At 37.9% G+C, this 20,703-nt stretch overlaps 2 protein-coding genes across 2 annotated transcripts; both read left to right on the top strand.

Moving 5' to 3' along the window:
• Positions 1–11,290: 11,290 nt before the first annotated feature.
• On the top strand, positions 11,291–17,463 carry LOC117989742 (uncharacterized). Its single transcript, XM_034977153.2, has 5 exons — positions 11,291–11,389; positions 13,159–13,365; positions 13,680–13,815; positions 14,800–14,909; positions 17,368–17,463. Exons 1-4 carry the CDS (start codon positions 11,291–11,293, stop codon positions 14,907–14,909), a joined length of 552 nt encoding a protein of 183 aa, XP_034833044.1. The 3' UTR covers positions 17,368–17,463.
• Positions 17,464–18,347: 884 nt separating this feature from the next.
• On the top strand, positions 18,348–20,599 carry LOC117989656 (uncharacterized). The gene is made up of 4 exons (XM_034977049.2): positions 18,348–18,730; positions 19,273–19,485; positions 19,940–20,069; positions 20,475–20,599. Exons 1-4 carry the CDS (start codon positions 18,641–18,643, stop codon positions 20,597–20,599), a joined length of 558 nt encoding a protein of 185 aa, XP_034832940.1. The 5' UTR covers positions 18,348–18,640.
• The last annotated feature ends 104 nt before the right edge of the window (positions 20,600–20,703 follow it).

Here is a 20,703-nt window from a genome sequence, read left to right as displayed (position 1 = left end):
ATGAATGAATGAATAATTAATGAATAATACAAACTACCGCTAAGTATTAAAAAAATCACATCTATTTATTATCACAGTCCACGACCCTATTAAGATCATGATTGGTTATTATATTATGGTTATTATTATCTTATTTATCTATTCAGTACTCTAGTGTGACTTGTGTTAAGACGGCCCTGCGTGCGGGTGTGCGGGGCGTCCCCCCCAACCCCCGCTCGTCATACCCCGATTACCAACTCGACCTGCCGCAAAAGGTCGAGATGTTGTGACTTGACCACGACAATGTGACCCCCCCCTGGCACCAAAGCTGGATCCGCCCTTGCTTGTGGCGTGATTAAAGGACAAACAAACAAACATACTTTGCATTTATAATATGGTTAGTGATAGATAGTTAATGTTTTCGCATTAACTGTCTGTATAATATAGTTAAAGTAATTATCGCAGCAATAATATTATTAGTTGACGTCGGTTTTGTGCTGCCCACGATCCGCCGATAAGAGGATATCAATACGAGGAACGTAGCAAATGGCTTCCGAGACAAAACATAGATACTATATTACTAACTGACTGTATTTAGTAAATATACACATCAGAATGTACCTAAAAGTTGTAAGTACATAAAGAACTTTAATTACAGCGCGACAAGGCTCTAATGACATTGACAGGGGGGCGCTGTTGGAGAACAAAGGCTTTGAATATTTACACGAGTATATAGACCAGAGGGGAAGCTTCATACTAGCGGATGGCTGTAGGTTCACTCACTCTAGCGCAGCTCACACACACCACGACGTGTCGCGGACGCTCCGTTTGCCGCCAAACTGGGCGCATGGAGCGTCCGTGGCACGTCGTGGTGTGCGTGAGCTAGTGTGAAGCTTCCCCTCTGGTCTATAATATCTACTCGTGTGGAATATTCAAACAAGAACAAAGGGGACTGTAAGTTTAAAGGCTCCCCACACAGCCGCTTTATTATCGGTCGATAATATCGCATGCGTTATTGCGATATCTGTTTTCAGTACATTTTGTAACGCCGCAATGGAAGTAGGACGTATTATCGCAGCAGTGTGTAACTACATGACCATCCTAATACAAAATGTACTGAAAACAGATATCGCAATAACGCATGCGATATTATCGACCGATAATAACGCGGCTGTGTGGGGGAGCCTTAATGTTCCTTATTGTGCTGTTTTAGGTTATCAACTACTAACAATAACCCCACTATGGTATGGCGAACACGGAAAATTCAGTATCAGCTAATAAGTATCAGCTGAGTAACTCAGAGCTTTCTTATAAGGCCTATAGTTAGCGACCATGTCTCGGATCCATATTATGTCATCACTGGCAACACGCACTGTTCGAAGATTTTGGTCTGATTAGATCACGAGAATAATGTACTAAACTTAAATCCACGTGGATGAAGTCGCGAGATAAAATTTATCCATGCATCCCACAGAGAGATAGACAAGTCCAGAGTCTAACCTGATCATCCAGACTGACTCATCGGCCTGTTATAAATTAATAATTTTAACATGACGTGTTAATTCGCTGCTTCAGCATTTCAATTTATATAAAGCGAACAATCCGCGAGGCGGCGAGGCAGTCCACATTTCCATATTGAATAGTTAACACTGAAACTACTGTATTCGCGTGAAGTAAAAGTTCCGTGTGTGTGAATTTCCAAATTAAATTCGTTGGACATTTCTTGTGGTTTTTTTTTTCAAAAGACTGTCGAAGCGGACCTCCTAACAATTGGTGTCAGAAGTGGGATGCTGAGAAGGTTCACGCAAGAGGACCCTTAGCATCCAAAGAATCCTGAGGTCATCGCAGTCGTGATCGACGATAAGCCTCGCCCCCAGGGTTGAGCCCGCATCACAACCACTAAGCACCGGTTCTACTCAAGATCGACGATAAGTCTCAGCCTGCCAGACTGAGCCCGCATCTCACACGAAGAACGCGAATATCCTGGACTCACTTAAAAACATCAGTGAAATAAATTTTAAGCCTTCAAAATTACGAAATACAATTTCTTCAATATCTTCAGAAACCTACTCGATATCGTCGCCGCGTGAAATACGAGACGCATTCCGTACAGTTCAAAGCCTTCACGTGTCGCAAACGCATCGACCTAATTTAACTTTCAGTGCAGTGACATCAAAGTGAAAACCTTTTTGTGAAAAATAAATCGTGATGTTTGCCGTTATCCTGTAAGTAGTTTATATTAATTTTGTATAAAAAGCGTAAATTGTCTAAATTGTATATTTTCGTACTGTATTTTAAATTTAAATCCTTTTTTTTTTTCTCTCCATATCTCAGTTTCAGTAATCAAAAATGAGTTTAAAGTCAGAAAGTTCGGACGCAAAAGTGACTCTCTCTATACTCACTAAATTCGTAAGGTCTTATGATGGGAATCGGGAAACTCTTGCCGCGTTCCTAACTAACTGCGATAACGCAATTAGTTTAGCTGCTCCCGACCAGCAAAATATCTTATGTAAATATATAATCTCCCAACTTGAGGGCAAAGCTCAATTAGCCTGCAGCCTTAAAAATTTCAATAATTGGGATGAATTAAAATCATATTTAAAAAGCACGTTTGGCGAGAAAAAACACTCGTCCCATCTGCTACTTGATCTCCAAAACTGTAAACAGGGCCAGTCCGAAAGTGTGACACAATATTCTATCAGACTCGAAGCATGCCTAACTCGACTTCAAGCTGATATTCAAAATTCATGCACTGATCGTAATCTCCTTCTAGGCAAAATCACAGCTATGGAAGAACTCGCCTTAAGCTTATTCCAATTAGGTCTTAACCCTAATATTTCTAATATTGTCCGCTGCAGAAACCCTTCGACACTTAATGAAGCAATTTCTCTAGCAGTCGAAGAAGAAAAAATTTTCAAACTTGTAAAAATTACTCAACCAAAACATCCAACTAAATTTTGTTCCTTATGTAAGAAGACCAATCATAGTTTCTCAGAGTGCTTTAAGAAAAAGCACGATTTCACACAGAGATCATCTTTCCATATTCCTCCCGCTAACCCTCAATATTCTGCAGAAACAAGTCAAAGTTCATCAAAGGACTCAAATTTCGTCAAAACCTGTGCCTATTGTAAACACAAAGGACATCTTATCTCAGAATGTCGTAAGCGCCAATATAATAATAATCAGCGTCGGATGAACTCTCACCCTCCGTCGGGTCCCTCTCATAGTAACAGTGCTAATGTTAACATGTATGAATACTCTGAATCCTTAAATGAAGTGACGAATAGTTACGTCCCTGAATCAAAAAACTTAAACTGATTTCGGATGCGTGCCTGCCGAAATCAACAATCCAAAATGGCACTCGAACTACTAAATCCTTTTATACTAATTCCCCCAAATCGTTTACATCTCGGCAATCGCTACATGACTGTCCGAGTCACACTGAATCTTATACCAAATCTTTTATATCCCGGCAATCACCAAAAGACTGCCAAAATATCGCTGAATCATATCCTAAATCCTCACTGATTCCTACAAAATCGAATACAAAGCATTCCAAAGAAGATTGCTCAAATAATACTATATCTCATTCTAATTCTTATACTAGCTCTTATACTACAAAATCCTTTAAATCTCAGTTTCCTTCAAAGGATCAACTGAGTCTTACAAAATCTAAAGTCATTCAAAATGACCCCCAAAGCAACGCAAGCAAAAGCTCATTGCCTCTTAAAGACGTCCCGATCTTCGAAACAAGCACCCTGAAAAAGTTGGTGTCCTTACCTCATGCATTTTTACAAATAGAATGTAATAAAAAACCTCTCTGTTTCTTAGTTGACACAGGCGCAAGTGTCAGCATTATTAAGCGCTCGTGTTTACCAGCAGAGCCCCAATTGTCTCAAGAAATTATAAAACTCAAAGGCATAAACGATAAGGATTCCTATAGCGAAACTTTAGGAACAGTTGTGCTTAACCTTATTATAAACGACCACACCATTTCTTTTAAATTCCACGTCATAACTGACGCTCTGAATCTGGAATCAGACGGTATCTTAGGTACCGATTTTCTACATTTTTTCCATACTAATATCGATTATAATACTAAATCCCTTACTATCTCAAATTACACTTTACCAATTCATTATTCGAGCCCTAGATATATAATACCGGCTCGCTCCGAAGCTATTGTTGAATGCACTGTCTCAAATGACAAGTTCGAGTTACGTCATTTAAAAGACGCACTCATATTAGATCACTCTATATCCGAAGGTGTATATATAGCAAACTGTATAGTAAGTTTGAAGCCTAATTATAAAGTCAATGTCTCTGTTTTAAATACCACTGAATCTCAAATAGAAATCCAAGACTTCAAGGTTCATTTAACTCCTATAGACTTCTCTGAACTACGCCAAGTGTCTCAATCCCCCGAAATTGTCAACCACGTTTCTAATTCTTCATCAAATCGACTCGATCGTGTTCTAAGTCTTATAAGACACTCACATCTTAACGATGAGGAGAGAAAAGTTCTCTTAGAGTGCTGTTCTGAATACTCTGATATATTTTATCTCGAAGGAGACACTCTAACTCATACTAACGCTATTCAACACTCTATTGACACGGGTAATAGCTCTCCTATTAATGTAAAATCTTACCGTTTTCCCGAATGTCATAAAAACGAAGTCGATTCCCAAATCCAGAAAATGCTACAACAGAAAATTATTAAACCGTCTATCTCTCCATGGAATGCTCCCGTTTGGGTGGTTCCCAAAAAAATGGACGCATCCGGGAAAAAGAAATGGCGAATAGTTATCGACTACCGCCGCCTCAATGACGTCACTGTATCCGAAGTATATCCTATTCCCTTGATCACAGATATCCTAGATCAACTAGGTCATTCCAAATATTTTAGCACACTGGACTTAGTCTCCGGTTTCCATCAAATTCCGCTGAATCCTTCAGATGCACCTAAAACTGGCTTTACTGTAGTCAACACAAATGGTTCAACAGGCCACTACGAATTCACTAGGATGCCGTTCGGACTTAAGAACGCTCCCAGTACTTTTCAACGTCTTATGAACACAGTATTATCAGGTCTTCAAGGTTTACATTGCTATGTCTATTTAGATGACTGTATCATCTATAGTGCAGATCTCAAATCACATTGTGAAAAACTGAAAATGGTATTCAACCGTTTCAGAGATTATAATCTCAAATTACAACCGGATAAATGTGAATTCCTTAGAAAGGAAGTCACCTATCTAGGTCACATTATAACGGATAAAGGTGTCTCTCCAAACCCAGAAAAAATTAAATCAGTCTGTGATTTCCCAATTCCTAAAAATCCTAAAGAAGTAAAATCATTCCTCGGTCTCGTTGGTTATTACCGCCGATTTATTGACAATTTCTCCAAGATCACAAAACCTCTAACATCTTTACTCAAAAAGGATGTCACTTTTCATTGGTCTATAGAACAAGACCAAGCTTTTAACCTCCTGAAGGAAAAGTTAACCTCAGCTCCTCTTCTCCAATACCCTGATTTTTCTCAACCATTTATCGTTACCACAGACGCCAGCAACTACGCCGTTGGCGCAGTGCTATCTCAAGGCCCTGTCGGCAAGGACAAACCAATAGCCTATGCTTCTAGAACCTTAAACAAACAAGAAGGAAATTACTCGACCACAGAAAAGGAGTTAGTTTCTATTTTATTCGCCGTTAAAACTTTCCGACCATATCTCTACGGCACTAAATTCAAAATCGTAACAGATCATCGGCCCTTAGTATGGCTCTTCAACGTCAAAGATCCTGGTTCCAAACTCGTCCGTTGGCGCCTCAAACTTGAGGAATACGATTACGAGATTATTTACAAACCTGGAAAATTAAATTCAAATGCAGACGCTCTGTCTCGCATCCCAATTCATGCTATAAATACAGATAATCTTACTAAGCTTTCCTACGAGGCATATTTTAAGAAACAACTTACAAACTCTTTACCAGATTCTAACACAAAAATTGAAGAACACTCACAAGCTTTACATCTTTCCAAATGCAAAATTATTGCATGCCCCGTTTCTCTAGATTTCGACAACTCAATGCCACATTGTGAGGAATTATTATCTCAGATAACCGACACCGCTTCATTGTTAGAAGCCGAACGTGAACAATGTTCGGTAAGGTCAGTTACAAAAAATAATAAAACATATTATTTTCTTTTTACCAAGGTTCATCATTACGATGAGACAACTTTTCGCTCCATTTACGACACTTTGATGATGCTTCGTGATGAACTTATATCACATCACCCTAGCATTGATGAAATAGCTATCTCCGATTTCTCTGAACCTTTTACTAAATTATCCTATACCAAAATTTATAATATGATTTCCTACGTATTTCATAACACTAATATCAAAATACATATTTATAAAAATCAAATAATATTTCCGACTCCAGCTGAAGTTCCTACAATTCTCAAAGAGAATCACGACACTCCCATAGCAGGACATCCTGGTGTGAATAGGATGTATAGTCGAATTAAAGCCTCATACTACTGGAAAGGAATGAGAACTGACATAGAACGCTATGTGAAGTCTTGCAAACTATGCCAAGTTAACAAACCTTTACGAGCCTGCAATAAAGCTCCTATGGTTATTACATCCACGAGCACAAAGCCTTTTGAACGATTAGCTCTGGACATAGTTGGTGTCTTACCTGAAGCAGGTTTCCAAAAGTTCAAGTTCATTCTGACTCTGCAAGATGATCTTACCAAATTCCTATGTGTCTATCCTATGATTTCTTCAACAAGTGAAGAAGTAGCCCGTAATCTGGTCCACTTTATGTCCTTATTCGCTATTCCTAAAATGATCCTTACTGATCAAGCCATGACTTTTACATCAGACCTGTTTAAACAAGTTACCGATATTTTCAAAATCAAACCCTTACTTTCTAGCCCTTACCATCCCCAAACTAACGGTGCGCTGGAACGCAGCCACGCTACTCTTAAAGAATACCTAAAATCCTTTGTAAACGAAAATCAAAATGATTGGCATTGCTACCTAGCAACAGCTGTTCTCGCGTATAATACAACTCCTCATACTACTACTCAATTTACTCCGTTTGAACTTCTGTTTGGACAGAAACCAACCCTTCCTAATTCTCTCTACGACACAGATAATAATGTTACATACCACGAGTATGTCCGTGCGCTTCAGTATAGAATGAAAGTAAGCCGCGAAAAAGCTTTAGAGTATATTAGATCAAGTAAAGAATCTTCAAAACAAATCTATGATTCAAGTTCTAATCCTAACATAGAATATAAAGTTGGTGACATGGTATATTTAAAATACCATCACAGACTTCGTAAAGCCTTATCTCCAATATGGAAAGGCCCTTACAAAATCGTTAAAATAAATGGAAAACATAATGTTACTTTATTAATAAATAGAAAACATGTTAAGTATCATACTAATTTAATTAAGCTCGCTGTAACTTAAGCTTATCATTCTTTTCAGATTTTTCTCCTACGTCTCGTCTGAGCCAATGATTACACCCATAACGCATAGCCCTGGAATATATTTCGACCCCATTACAAAAATTTATTTCTACAATGATTATTGGAGAGTAATCACGCATCTCAACACCGTCTCATTGGAACCACAGCTTGACAAAGTTGACCGGTTGATTGTTAAAACCTCTCTAGTTTGTGCTAAGTTGCAACCAGAAGAGTACTCTAGCTGCAAAGATGTTTTTAGTCCAATTGAAGTACTTCTAGAATCCAATTATCTCAAGGCTCAATCTCTATCTCATATTATCTCAAGCGAAAATCCTGCTAGATTCAAAAGATCTTTAGAATTTGGTGGTGAAATCCTTAAGTTTTTCTTTGGCACTTTAGATGCTGAAGATGCCCGAAAATATGATGCTGCAATTAGCTCTTGTCAGAGATCTGAATCTGAGATATTTCATTTAATGAAAGATAATATTCATATAGTTAAGTCGTCTATTAATACTTTTAATTCTACTATTTCTAGGTTAAATCAAAATGAGATAAAGTTAAACTCTCAGATTAATAAATTAAACGATATATTGTCTTATGTTACTAGTGATAATGAAAAATTAATGTATTTAACTAGATTTAATAGCTTAGTTAATATAATCGAAAGCTCTTTACTAGCTATCTCAAATTTTCTCGATACTGTAATAAACGCAATTTTGTTTTCAAAAGTTAATGTTCTACATCCTTCTGTTCTAAGTCCTGTAAAACTGTATGATGAACTGTCTAAACACAGAAACTCAATCAATAAAGGTTTAGATTTTCCTGTAGCACTAAGTATAGAAAATATACATACCATTATAGATATATCTAAGTTAGTCTCCTATTTCTATAACAATAAGATAGTATTTGTAATACAGATCCCTCTTGTCTCTCCCGTTAAGTATAACGTCTATAAAACAATCCCGCTCCCGACTCCTCATTACGAAGGACAATCCAAAAGTTTTGCCTTAATCAAACCTACTAAACCCTATTTAGCTATAACTGACGATAGATTAAATTACGTATTATTAGATACTTTAAGAGATTGTACTATTTTAAATAGTGAAAATTCCATCTGTAAATTAGAGTCAATTTATTCTGTAAATTCGAATCCTTCATGCGAGACAAAACTTTTAACTGAAGTGACTCTATCTTTACCAAGGGAATGTGAACCGAAAATCCTATATGGTCTTATTGACATATGGCATAAATTAAAAAATAATCAATGGATATTTGTACAGTCAAAAACAAGCAAACTAACTATCAATTGTAATGATAACTTTAAGGATTATTCTATATCTGGCACTGGAATATTAAAACTGAACAAAGGTTGCATTGGTTACTTTAAAACGATTCAATTTATACCTTCTACCATTTCAAATTTAACTATTGATAATAATAACTTTAATATTAATTTTGATATAACTAATGATAACTGCTGCAACCAAGAGATTGTTAACAAAACGATTCCTCTTCTATCACCTATTAACCTAAGTAATATTAATTTAGATTCCTTAAAAAATTCGATAAACCAATTCAACGATCTTGAGTTGCAAATCAACAGGATCCAAGAGGAATCTCATTTTATAAAATATAGCTCGTATTATTCTGCTTTTACTTATATAATTATTTCGTTAATTTTTCTATTTTTATGTTATAAGATTATCAGATGTTTTAAACAACGTAATTGTAACAAATTCTGCATTCAATTTTTTTTCCAATGTAATCGCAAAAAGATTTCGCATAAAGAAAACAAAGCCCAAAGTTCTATTGAAATGTCACAGATAACAGATGATGAAGATAACGCATCTGTAGACCTTCGAAATCTTAGTGCATCAGTGCAAAGAAATCTTTCAAATAATTAAATTATGTAGAATATTTTACCATTTCTCTCCTTTTCCTTTTCTTTTTTTTACTACGCTTTATTTTAAATTAAAGCTTCGTCTAAAGGGGGGAAATGTTATAAATTAATAATTTTAACATGACGTGTTAATTCGCTGCTTCAGCATTTCAATTTATATAAAGCGAACAATCCGCGAGGCGGCGAGGCAGTCCACATTTCCATATTGAATAGTTAACACTGAAACTACTGTATTCGCGTGAAGTAAAAGTTCCGTGTGTGTGAATTTCCAAATTAAATTCGTTGGACATTTCTTGTGGTTTTTTTTTTCAAAAGACTGTCGAAGCGGACCTCCTAACAGGCCGACGCGGTGCCACATCCGCTTCCGACGATTTCGCCGAACCACAAATCAAAACTTGTGAAGGATATGATGATGCCCACGGTATCTCTGACGTAGGCTCGCTTTCTGCCCAAATTCCCGACTGAACTTTATACCAACAAGTGACACAGGCTGAGATCTGTAGAGCGCACTTAGGGTGAAATCTATAGAGCGCACTCTGACTTAGCTTAGACTTAAGACAGAGTTAAAATGAGACAGACCTGTATCTCTCACATAAATCTGTCTCGTTTTAACTGAATCTTAAGTCTGAGCAAAGTCAAAGTGCGCTCTATAGATCTCAGCCTTAGACTTTGCTCCACGCTTTGCTCAGACTTAGGACATTGTTAAAACTGGACAGCTTTATTATAGCTGGCATAAATCTGCCTCGTTTTGACTCAAACTTATGTCTGAGCAAAGCCAAAGTACCTATGCTCTAAAGATTTCAGCCTAGTTACACTAAATATTAAAGCTAGCGTTATCTAATTACTGTACAAATCATGACCGCGTGGAATCGTGCCAAAAATACTTTCGGCATTTCCACGCTGGACAGCCAGGCTGATCCTTTGCGAAATAAATGAGCCATCTACCACTAGATGAGCCTATTTAAGGTGTCTGGCAGGGAGTTGCCACGACACTATGTATCTGGCAATGATTTCTAATATTATTCCGAAGATCATATTTAAAAAAATTACTTTATTGATCTAAAGCCACCATGACCCAAACAAAAACCTAAACAAACATTCTTACCAGTGTTGGGGACAATACGCAGATAAACTTTTAGCTTTTATAAAATAACGAAAGTCTGGCACGCACTGACTATAGTAAGTCATTCTAAGTATTTATCATTTCCTCATTTCTTATCTAGGTATCCTCTTTCTCTTTGATTTGCAGACCATAATGTTGTTGTTGTTGTTTCTTGCTTAGTGGCTTTTGGTAGTGCCACCACGGCACAATTTACTTCGCCAATATCGCGTAGATTGAAGAAAACACGAAGGAGGTTGCTCGGTTTCAGAATTCTACTATTGAATTTTCCAAACACGCTGTACAATAGTTAGATTATTGTTAGTATTTGTTAACCTACAACAACACAAGAGGAGAGATTATGTACATTATACTATAATATTGTTAATCTATAGACTAAACAAATAGATATTTACACTTTTATCTTGTGACAGACCATAATGTTAAGGCCGAAGAACTATTGACAAGTGAATGAATAATCAGTCAAGTTGACTTTGACTTAAAAATACTTTGAATGTTTGATACCGTTTATAGTTATAGGCTTTGTTTCTTAAACGTTAAATTAAATAGAAATCAGCTCTTTCGAAAATGTTTTGCCTATGACCAGGATATTGTAAAAAATAATATATACTTATACGTAATAGTACTTCCAATTTCTTTGCCTATGACATAGCTAGGTAAAGTAAAAATAAAAATCTATAGGAAAGTAAGTTGTTTTATCTTCACCTTAGTGAAATATCTTTTTGAGATATAGATCGGACTATAACTGTCTTCCTTCGATAAAATTTAACCTATTTTTGTCCTTTACTGACCTATCAACTTTAGGATGTGCGTGAATGTCGAAGTAATATTGCCAGTAATAGAAAAGTTTTTGCTGGCTTACCCCTTACGATGTGGCTCCATTTTGATTTGTATATGGACTGTGGTTAGTATATAATTAATTATTAATGGCCAAGTGAGAATTGGCAGACTTCACACACCATTGAGAACATTATGGAAAACTCTCAGGCATGCAGGTTAACTCACGATATTTTCCTTCACCGTTAAAGCAAATGATATTTAATTGCTTAAAACTTATTAAATTGCACATAACTGAAAAAGTTGAAAGTGCGTGCCCGGGATCGAACCCACAACCTCCCGAATAGGAGGCGGAAGTCTTAATCACTATTAGGCTACCACGGCTTTTTTACTAGTAGAAATAAGTTCTTACTTCTTTAAAAAACTTCATCATCCTTATCAACCGATAGACGTACCTACCTACTATGGCCGAATGAGTTTTCATTAGAGAAGGCGTAGGCATGTCAAACGGTGGATATCCACAGGTTGTCGATGATGATGATGATGATGATTAAAAAATCCACCAAATCTAGTCATTTATAAAAATAGTAGACATAGATAGCACTACGGGTTGCGAAACTGAAGGGCAATAGGCAGGGCACATAGTTGGAAAAAGGCGTTGGAGAGGTGCTACAAGTGTGACCTCGCACCGGAAAGTGCAGCGTTGGAAGACGCCCCTGCTAGATGCACAGAGCGACATCAAAAATATGAGTCGCAGGGATCCCGCGCTAGACTCAGGCGGCACAAGACCGAGGCGTGTGGAAGTCCCTTTATCAGACTATGTGCAGCAGTGGAAGTCTCATCATCATCATCATCAGCCTGTGGACGTCCACTGTTGGACATAGGCCTTCCCTAAAGAGCGCCACCACACCCGGTCCTCAGCCTTCCTCATCCAGCCACTTCCCGCCAGCCTCTTTATATCGTCGGTCCATCGTGCTGGAGGGCGTCCCACACTACGCTTGCTTAAACGCGGTCTCCACTCAAGGACTTTCCGGCTCCAACGGCCATCGCCTCTACGACAGGCATGACCTGCCCACTGCCACTTCAGCTTGCTAATAGTGTAGGCTATGTCAGTGACCTTGATTCTCCTGCAGATCTCCTCATTTCGGATCTTGTCCCTCAAGGAAACTCCTAACATAGCCCTCTCCATAGGTCGCTGAGCGACTTTCGAGTGAGAGACTTTTGAGTGGAAGTCTATCGGTTGGTAATGATGATAAGGAGATCATCATTATTATCAACTTATTACCAACTAGCTTATTACCACAACTTCGTCCGCGTGGACTGCATACATTTCAAACCCCTATTTTACCCCCTTAGGGGATGAACTTTCAAAAATCTTTTCTTAACGGATGTCTACGTCATAATAGCTATCTGCATGCCAAATTTCAGCCTGATCCGTCCAGTAGTTTGAGCTGTGCGTTGATAGATCAGTCAGTCGCCTTTTCCTTTTATATATTTAGAAGAAGATGTAGATGCAGACTAATTAAAAATATTCTTTTTTTTTTTTAATCTTTATTTTTTTGGGACTTTTGCCCGACACGGACACGCCAGCCCCATCGTAACCTAAATTACAATCTAAATTTCGTAATGGAGTGCAACAGATAGACCCGAAGAGATATTACTGCTTATGCAGGAATATTTCAATAATTTATTTAAAACTTTCTGTTGTCGGTACACTGAGAAGACTCGTAAAACCACCTATGTCATATTTATTCATGTTATATTTCTGCACCAGCATCTCCCTCCGCAAGTTATATCTGCTACACTCCACTAGTACGTGCTGGACATCATCTGCCATACCACAAATATCGCACTTGTCAGATTCAGCTTTTTTCATCAAAAATATTCTATTTACAGTTTCGTACAATATTCTGCATAGTTTTCATTACAACGGCCATTTTGGAAATATTGATTGGTGAAAAATTTCCACTGGGCGCTTGGCTGGTGAAGAGGAAACCGGGAACTGATCATGTCTATTTGTTGTACTATACACAAGTTCCGTTTTTGCTTTGCGAGGGTGTATTGTTGGTGTTTTTGATTTATTTGGCGATTGGTATATCACACGTAAGTTACATCCTATTTTCTTTTTAAATTTATTGTTAGATAGGTAAAATAAGTCAAATTGAACAAACAAAATGGCACCGACTCATTGGTGCTTATTCACCAATGCAACCTCAGTGACGTCTGGATTCAAACGGGTCGTTCATTAGTATCTAAGAGGTGGCGCTGATTTATTTGGTTTCTAAACCGTGAAAAGTTTTGTTCGCTTGACCGTAATATCTTGTCATTTAAATCGATGATCCTATCCATATGTGCCTCAAGAGCGGAATGAATTCCGGAAGGTCACGACACAGTAAACGAGTGTTTAATATTTTCAGCGCGAACCAAGATTACTGAACGACTACCTGATATGCCGCTTGTTTACCTGGCTCATAGAGGTGGCTTGCTTACTCACTTTATGCTTCATAAATCAGCTTCTCATTGGATGGTATTTAGGAATAATGTTCTTCATTGGTTAGTACATAGTTAGTACCTAGAAATAATGTTGTTTTAGACACTTTATCTATTTACCCGGTCTGTAGGTACCACTGGGACTCGAATACGAAGGGTTTCGTACCATCGTGAAATAAATAACACGATTGGCGATTGCATTGTAGTAGAGTAGCAAGAGCGTCCGAATGAATGAGATGAAAGGGGTGAGCTGCTTCGGTTCTTTCCGGACGTGGCCGGTTGGCCCACGTTCGCCTCGGCGGAAAGCTTCAACAAGCTACGGGAGTTCGCGCACCAATGGCACAAGAGGTAGACCAGCTTGGCAACGTGATCGCGGGCCAGTGGGTGCTTGAAAGAGGATCCGGACCGTGGGGCACGCGAAGATCTGCGTGCTTGTGAACGTCTGACCCAGAAAGGGGAGAACTACTCAAGGAACAAAGACTCTATAAAATAATTTCTAGGAATTGAAGACGGCACCTCAGGGAAACACGAAAGGAGTCAGTACCCGGGGGCTCGCTCCGCGATATGATATAACTGAGAGGTTGATAGGGTCATGGGAGGTAGAGTCCGGTATAATATCTCTAGTACGCGACAGGTCGAGATGGCAAAGTACGCGACAGGCAGAGAACGCCCCGCACACCCGCACAGCCCCCGCGCCAGCCCGGTGCGGGCGAGAGCGGGTGTGACACAGACCCGTGTGGGGGTCCCCCCACCTTATGAGGCGGGGGGACACCCCACACAAGACAAGATGTCAGTGGGGTCATACCCCCACTGACATCTTGTCTTGTCGCGGACTATAGGTACTCATGTGGTCCGGTGCTTGGGTAGGCTGACCACTAGGCGAGAATCTGCTAGATTTTTCCGATATTTTACAGTAACATAAGTCACCAAAGTTTTCTAATCGCTTTCTAAAGTCTGATTTTCAGAAATTAACCGAGTGAAGCCGGGGCGGATTAATGGTTATAGGTACTTATAGCTTTAATTTATAAAATTATGCCATTTCTTCAGTTTTAGAGTTCTATTCGTTCATCGTGGTCTGCAGCTACTATGTCAAATTGCGAGAATCTGAAAAGATATTCATGAAATACCCACCTACTAAAGGAGCCGACAATAATTAAGTAAGTATGCCAGAGGCAGATTATCCCTAAGGCAAAAAACCTACCTGAAAAATCTCAATTTATTTTAGTCTACAGTAGGTACACCATAAAGAACCTCGTCATCAGTATAAAACTGTCCAGCAATTTCCATTATAGTCCTCTTGGAAATTGTTGGCGTGCGGCCAGTAAAGACCCGATAGCAGTCCTCTGTAATGAAATCCTTTCTTCAGTAAAGTAGCACATTCCGAGCAAGTGGAAGAAAAAGTCATAAATCGAGAATCAGCCCATACTTATTTCATTTGAATTGGAATTATTTTCAACACATTTTGTTGGTTCATTCATTACACATCTCACAAGAAAGCCTATAAATATTTTATCGGTGAACAGTATCGATTAAAGCCGTAAAAAAACAAAACAAAACAAAAAACCGGCCAAGTGCGAGTCAGACTCGCGCAACGAGCGTTCCGTACTACAATCGTATTTTATCAACATTTTGCACGATAAATCAAATACTATTATGCCTAAAAATAAATAAAAACTAGAATGTACAATTAAAGCCCTTTCATATGATACCCCACTTGGTATAGTAATCTTACTTTGAAAGTTGAAAATAGCAACATTTGTTTATGACCACAATTAAATTTTTTGTGTGTGATGTAACCACAAATTCACGGTTTTCAGATTTTTCCCCGAATGTTTGCTATAATACCTACCTACCTGCCAAATTTCATGATTCTAGGTCAACAGGAAGTAAGTACCATGTAGGTTTCTTGACAGACCGACAGACAGACAGACAACGAAGTGATCCTATAAGGGTTCCGTTTTTTCCTTTTGAGGTACGAAACCCTAAAAACAAAAAAAGTTTTTTGTAGCCTTTTTTTTTCAAATGAAACTCGCCAGTCAATACTTTTATCTCCTCACCTAATTTGATAAGTGTGATAACTGATAACAACTAAACACGGCGAAACAGTGGACAAAAAATATGAAAGTTGTTGTTTTTACTTTTCATACATTTGCTAATTTCGTAGAGACAGTACTTATTATACTTACTTACTTAGTGCAGCTGAATAAGTTCTTGCTTTTTTACACACGAAAAGGTGTTAACTGTTAGTGAATTAAATTATGGATTGTCGATTACCTAGATTGCAGAAATATAATCGTTGTGGTTTTTCTTCGAGAATACAATCTCTCGTAATCGGCTATTTTGCGATAGTAAGTTTGTGTTGCTTTTTTAAATAAGGAAACTACCTAGTTGACCCGCCCCGCCTTGCACGGGGAGCCTACCATAGTCCCTGTACTCCACAGACAAAATATTTAAATAAATGTGTTACCTATATTAGAATAGAATATCCATACTAATATTATAAATGCTAAAGTGTGTCTGTCTGTCTGTCCGTCTGTCTGTCTGTCTGTCTGCTAGCTTTTCACGGCTCAACCGTTTAACCGATTTTGACGAAATTTGGTACAGGGATAGCTTGCATCCTGGGGCCTTCCCCACACCGAAATAGTGCAATGGATGGGGTTTGAACCGCCGACCTTTCGGAATTCAATCCGCTCCTTAACCGATGCGCTATTGAGGCTAAAATTTGTGAGGATAGGCTTAGTTTGGTGAAGATTAGTTTCCGAGATAAAGGACGGAACTCTTCAAACGGATAACAGCAAATCAATCGCGATTAGTGTAATAACTTTGTACAAAGTATAGTACGCGACAGGTCGAGATGGCAATCGGGGTATGAGGCGGGGGGAAGACCCGCACACCGGCACGTCACCCGTGCTATCCCACACTGGGTCAGCGCGGGGGTTGGCGGGTGTGCGGGTCCCCCCCTCCCCTATGCAAAATTAAACTAGGTACCTGACGATTCAAAAGCACTTGGAAAATTTACTTGAATAAAGATAATATATTCTATTACTAGATAATGCCCGCGACTTCGTCCGAGTGGAAATAGGCTTTTGAAAATCCCGTGGGAACTCTTTGATTTTCCGGGTTAAAAAGTAGCATATGCCACTCTCCAGGTCTTTATCTATATCCAGTAATTGTCGTGTTATTCATCGTTACGTCGTGATATCGCTATCTCAGTCGCGGTTACACAGTACTTTAGTCTAGCTTTTATATTCAGTCTACGCTTGTCGCACTGTACTATGGTATGAACATAGGTATAAAATATGTAGCAGTTTGCCTACGCTAGCGCCAATTTGGAGGGTTTTTGAACTATTATTTATTGTTTATAGCTGGACACTTGTTCAATTTTTCCCCATTATGAGATCATGTGCCTTATCTCCACAGTCCACACTCCATAATTTGTGGCAATAGCGGCAATAGAAAACACATTATGTAAAAATTTCAACTCTACCTATTACGGTTCATTTGCAGCCCGCTGACGGAACTGCAAACTGCATCATCACTTACCACCAGGTGAAATCGCAGTCAGGGGATAACTTGTAATGGAATAAAAAACTTATTACAATTATTATTTTTCAGTGATTCTATGCGCCTGTCTCCTAGCTGTACGCAGTACACACTTGGGCCTCGAAGAAAATAATACAGGCGGTTTTGAGAGATTTTGAATGAGACCGGAAACGCAAACCAAAAATCGAATTATAACTATAATTACTTACCTACTCATAAGGTTCTTTTATATTGTCAAAATTACCATCTTTATTAAAAACACGGTATTTTGTATGTAACCTACCTATTTCAATTTTCAACAAACTAACAATAAATTGATTTTGATTTTATTAAAACTAAGAAAAACTAATTAATTACCTACCCACCCTGGAATGCTGTAGAGTGTAGAATAATTAAACCTTTTAGGGTTCCGTACCTTAATAAGAAAAACGGCACCCTTATAGGATCACTTTGTTGTCCGTCTGTCTGTCAAGACTCAAGAGTAAAAAAAAACATATAGGGTAGGTACAACATGAAATTTGTTTAGGTAGGTTAGGCCTTAAAGCACACGTAAGGGGGGAAATCCGAAAACCGTGAATTTGTGGTTGCATCATAAAAAAATTACAATGTGTTCATGAACAAATAGTATATCTTCCTATTTTTACTTTAGTAAGATTCATATACCAAGTTGGGTAATGGGTATCATATTATTATAAAAGGCTTTACCTGTAAATTCTCAAACAAATTTTTATTCATTTTTATGCATTATTTTTGATTTATCGTGCAAAATGTCGAAAAAATACGACTGCAGTACGGAACCCTCGCTGCGCGAATCTGACTTTCCCGGGTTTTATTATTTTACAATAATTAGTGTTGTTTTATTTTATTAAGAACGCAATCTTATTAGTTATTTTAAACAATCAATATAGATTCACTTATTTCACGAATTAGTATTTGCCTGTGCAAATGCCTGGTCAGTCAATATTTTTATCACTGCGCGCCTAATCTGATAAGAACGATAACGCCCGAATATCATGCACGGGTACATTACTAATAAACCAAGTCCCTTTATTCATAGCCCTCCAATTTTTACTTGTTTTCTATTTTTGCTGTTTTTAAATCAAACCTAACTTGAAATTAAAATAAAATTTTAGAAAATACACAGTTACATTGTTACTTACATTTTTAACTTTTTTTTTCTGAACGTGTAAATGTAAAGGTGTTTTGTTATGGTGTGATCGAAATTTAAAATAGCAGAAACAGTTTTTTTTTATGGCGAATTAAATTAAGGTTCTTAGTAAAGGCAGGTTAGATTTTCACAAACGGACCGATATATTTTATTGTGTAGTGTTTGAACTTTGATATAATGATGGCTATACGGTTGCCGAGATTGAAGAAATGTTGTTGTTGTGTACCTCTGAGAGTCGGATCACTCGTGATTGGATATATTTCTATAGTAAGTAGTTGTTATTTCTCATCATTGGTGTTTTTAGGGTTCCGTACCTCAAAAGGAAAAACGGAACCCTTATAGGATCACTTTGTCTGTCTGTCTGTCTGTGCGGCCCGCCAACCCACCAAAGTTGCCCGCCCTCCAAGTGCGAGTCAAGTTCGCGCAACGAGGGTTCCGTAATACAGTCGTATTTCGACATTTTGCACGATAATTCAAAAACTATGATGCATAAAAATAAATAAAAAGGAATCTGTTTTAGAATGTACAGGTGAAGACCTTTCATATAATACCCCACTTGATATTAGTTTATGACCACAATTTAATTTTTTTTTGTGTGATGTAACCACAAATTCACGTTTTTCAGATTTTTCCCCGAATGTCTGCTATACGACCTACCTAACTGCCAAATTTCATGATTCTAGGTCAACGGGAAGTACCCCGTAGGTTTCTTGACAGACCGACAGACAGACAACAAAGTGATCCTATAATGGTTCCGTTTTTCCTTTTGAGGTACGGAACCTTAATAATAACTTGTCTGTATTTTTCAGGTATTTTCACTGCTCTCTATAGGTGCTGTATCGTTCTCTCTCTACAGAGTCATCGTATTCGTTTCAACTCACGAACATGACCCAGTTCCTGATCACACGCCTGAGGAAATGACTAGAATCGCCCAGAGCCTTTACATTACACACGCATATCTTTTACTGGTGTATCTGTATTACCTAATTATAAGCTTACTGCTCATTGTTGGCGTTCATATGGTGAGTTTCTCATTGAAAAAACCGGCCAAGTGCGAGTCAGGCTCGCGCAACGAGGGTTCCGTACCTACTACAGTCGTATTTTTTCGACATTTTGCACGATAATTCAAAAACTATGATGCATAAAAATAAATAAATATCTGTTTTAGCATGCACAGGTTATACCTTACCTTACCTTACCTTACAGGTCTTACTTCGAAAATTGAAAATTAGTATTTTTATTATTAGTTCATGCCCACAATTTAATTTTTTTTTGTGTGATGTAACCACAAATTCATGGTTTTCAGATTTTCCCCGAATGTCTGCTATAAGACCTACCTACCTGCCAAATTTCATGATTCTAGGTCATATAAGGGTTCCGTTTTTCCTTTTGAGGTACGGAACCCTAAAAACATGGAGTTGACCGCTTTTTAGAAAAAGGAGTCAGAAAATTACTTTCTTTAATTTTCTTTTTCAGAACAAATTAATCTACATGAAAACATACTTCAACAGCGGGTTGTTCTTGCTTGTATTAGCGTTGGCGACTGTGGTGGTTTCCACCGTATTTTTACATTTTGTTGCGACAATCACCTTGCTAAAGTGGTGTGGTAAGTATTTAAGTAAGTAATGAAATAAGAGGCACTCAATTGACTATCATAAATTAATATGATCAGTTTTTTAACTCTATGTCATAAATAACGACTGGCCGCTTTGCTCTCATGGGAATACTGTATCGAAAAATCCTTGCCTGCATTATAAAGGCATATTATTTTAATTAGGTAAGTATTGATAAAGTATTAAATTATATGAGCAATAATATTATTAATAGGTACCTAAGTGTTTTATGAATGACACCAAGTAAAGAACTGAACTGATTCATTGCAAAAAATAAACCAGATCTTGTATCATTGGGTGAAGCTATCAATCAAGCTTGGTGTGAAGTTGCCTTTATATTAGGAATATCGATTCGTTATGTCTAATACGTACCTAGTTACATAACTTTTTTTTTTCAGTGATTATTTTCTACTGTCTCCTGGTGGTACGCAGCGCATATTTAGAGCTCGAAGAACAAAACAAACCAAGAGATTTTGAAATGCAAAATCTTTATATCCCTCATCGAGCACCGCTTTTACTGTAGTTAACTTAAAATAATAAAATACTGTAATATAACTGAGAGGTGCAAAATGCGTTTTACTTTAGAGTACAAGTGCACTGTGGAGACCGTGGTGTTTTATTTATTTC

This window comes from Maniola hyperantus, chromosome 16 (genome assembly GCF_902806685.2).
Source record: "Maniola hyperantus chromosome 16, iAphHyp1.2, whole genome shotgun sequence".
Taxonomy (NCBI): Eukaryota; Metazoa; Arthropoda; class Insecta; order Lepidoptera; family Nymphalidae; genus Maniola; species Maniola hyperantus.
This window is presented reverse-complemented; position numbering and strand designations above follow the sequence as displayed.

Excerpts from the sequence above, each read along its gene's own strand:
- LOC117989742 (XM_034977153.2), top strand. The coding sequence starts at position 11,291 with ATGTGCGTGAATGTCGAAGTAATATTGCCAGTAATAGAAAAGTTTTTG. Across the intron at positions 13,366-13,679 it reads TGGCGATTGGTATATCACAC|CGCGAACCAAGATTACTGAA; the intron begins GTAAGTTACATC and ends TAATATTTTCAG. Across the intron at positions 13,816-14,799 it reads AGGAATAATGTTCTTCATTG|TTTTAGAGTTCTATTCGTTC; the intron begins GTTAGTACATAG and ends CCATTTCTTCAG.
- LOC117989656 (XM_034977049.2), top strand. The coding sequence starts at position 18,641 with ATGATGGCTATACGGTTGCCGAGATTGAAGAAATGTTGTTGTTGTGTA. Across the intron at positions 18,731-19,272 it reads TGATTGGATATATTTCTATA|GTATTTTCACTGCTCTCTAT; the intron begins GTAAGTAGTTGT and ends TGTATTTTTCAG. Across the intron at positions 19,486-19,939 it reads TCATTGTTGGCGTTCATATG|AACAAATTAATCTACATGAA; the intron begins GTGAGTTTCTCA and ends TTTCTTTTTCAG.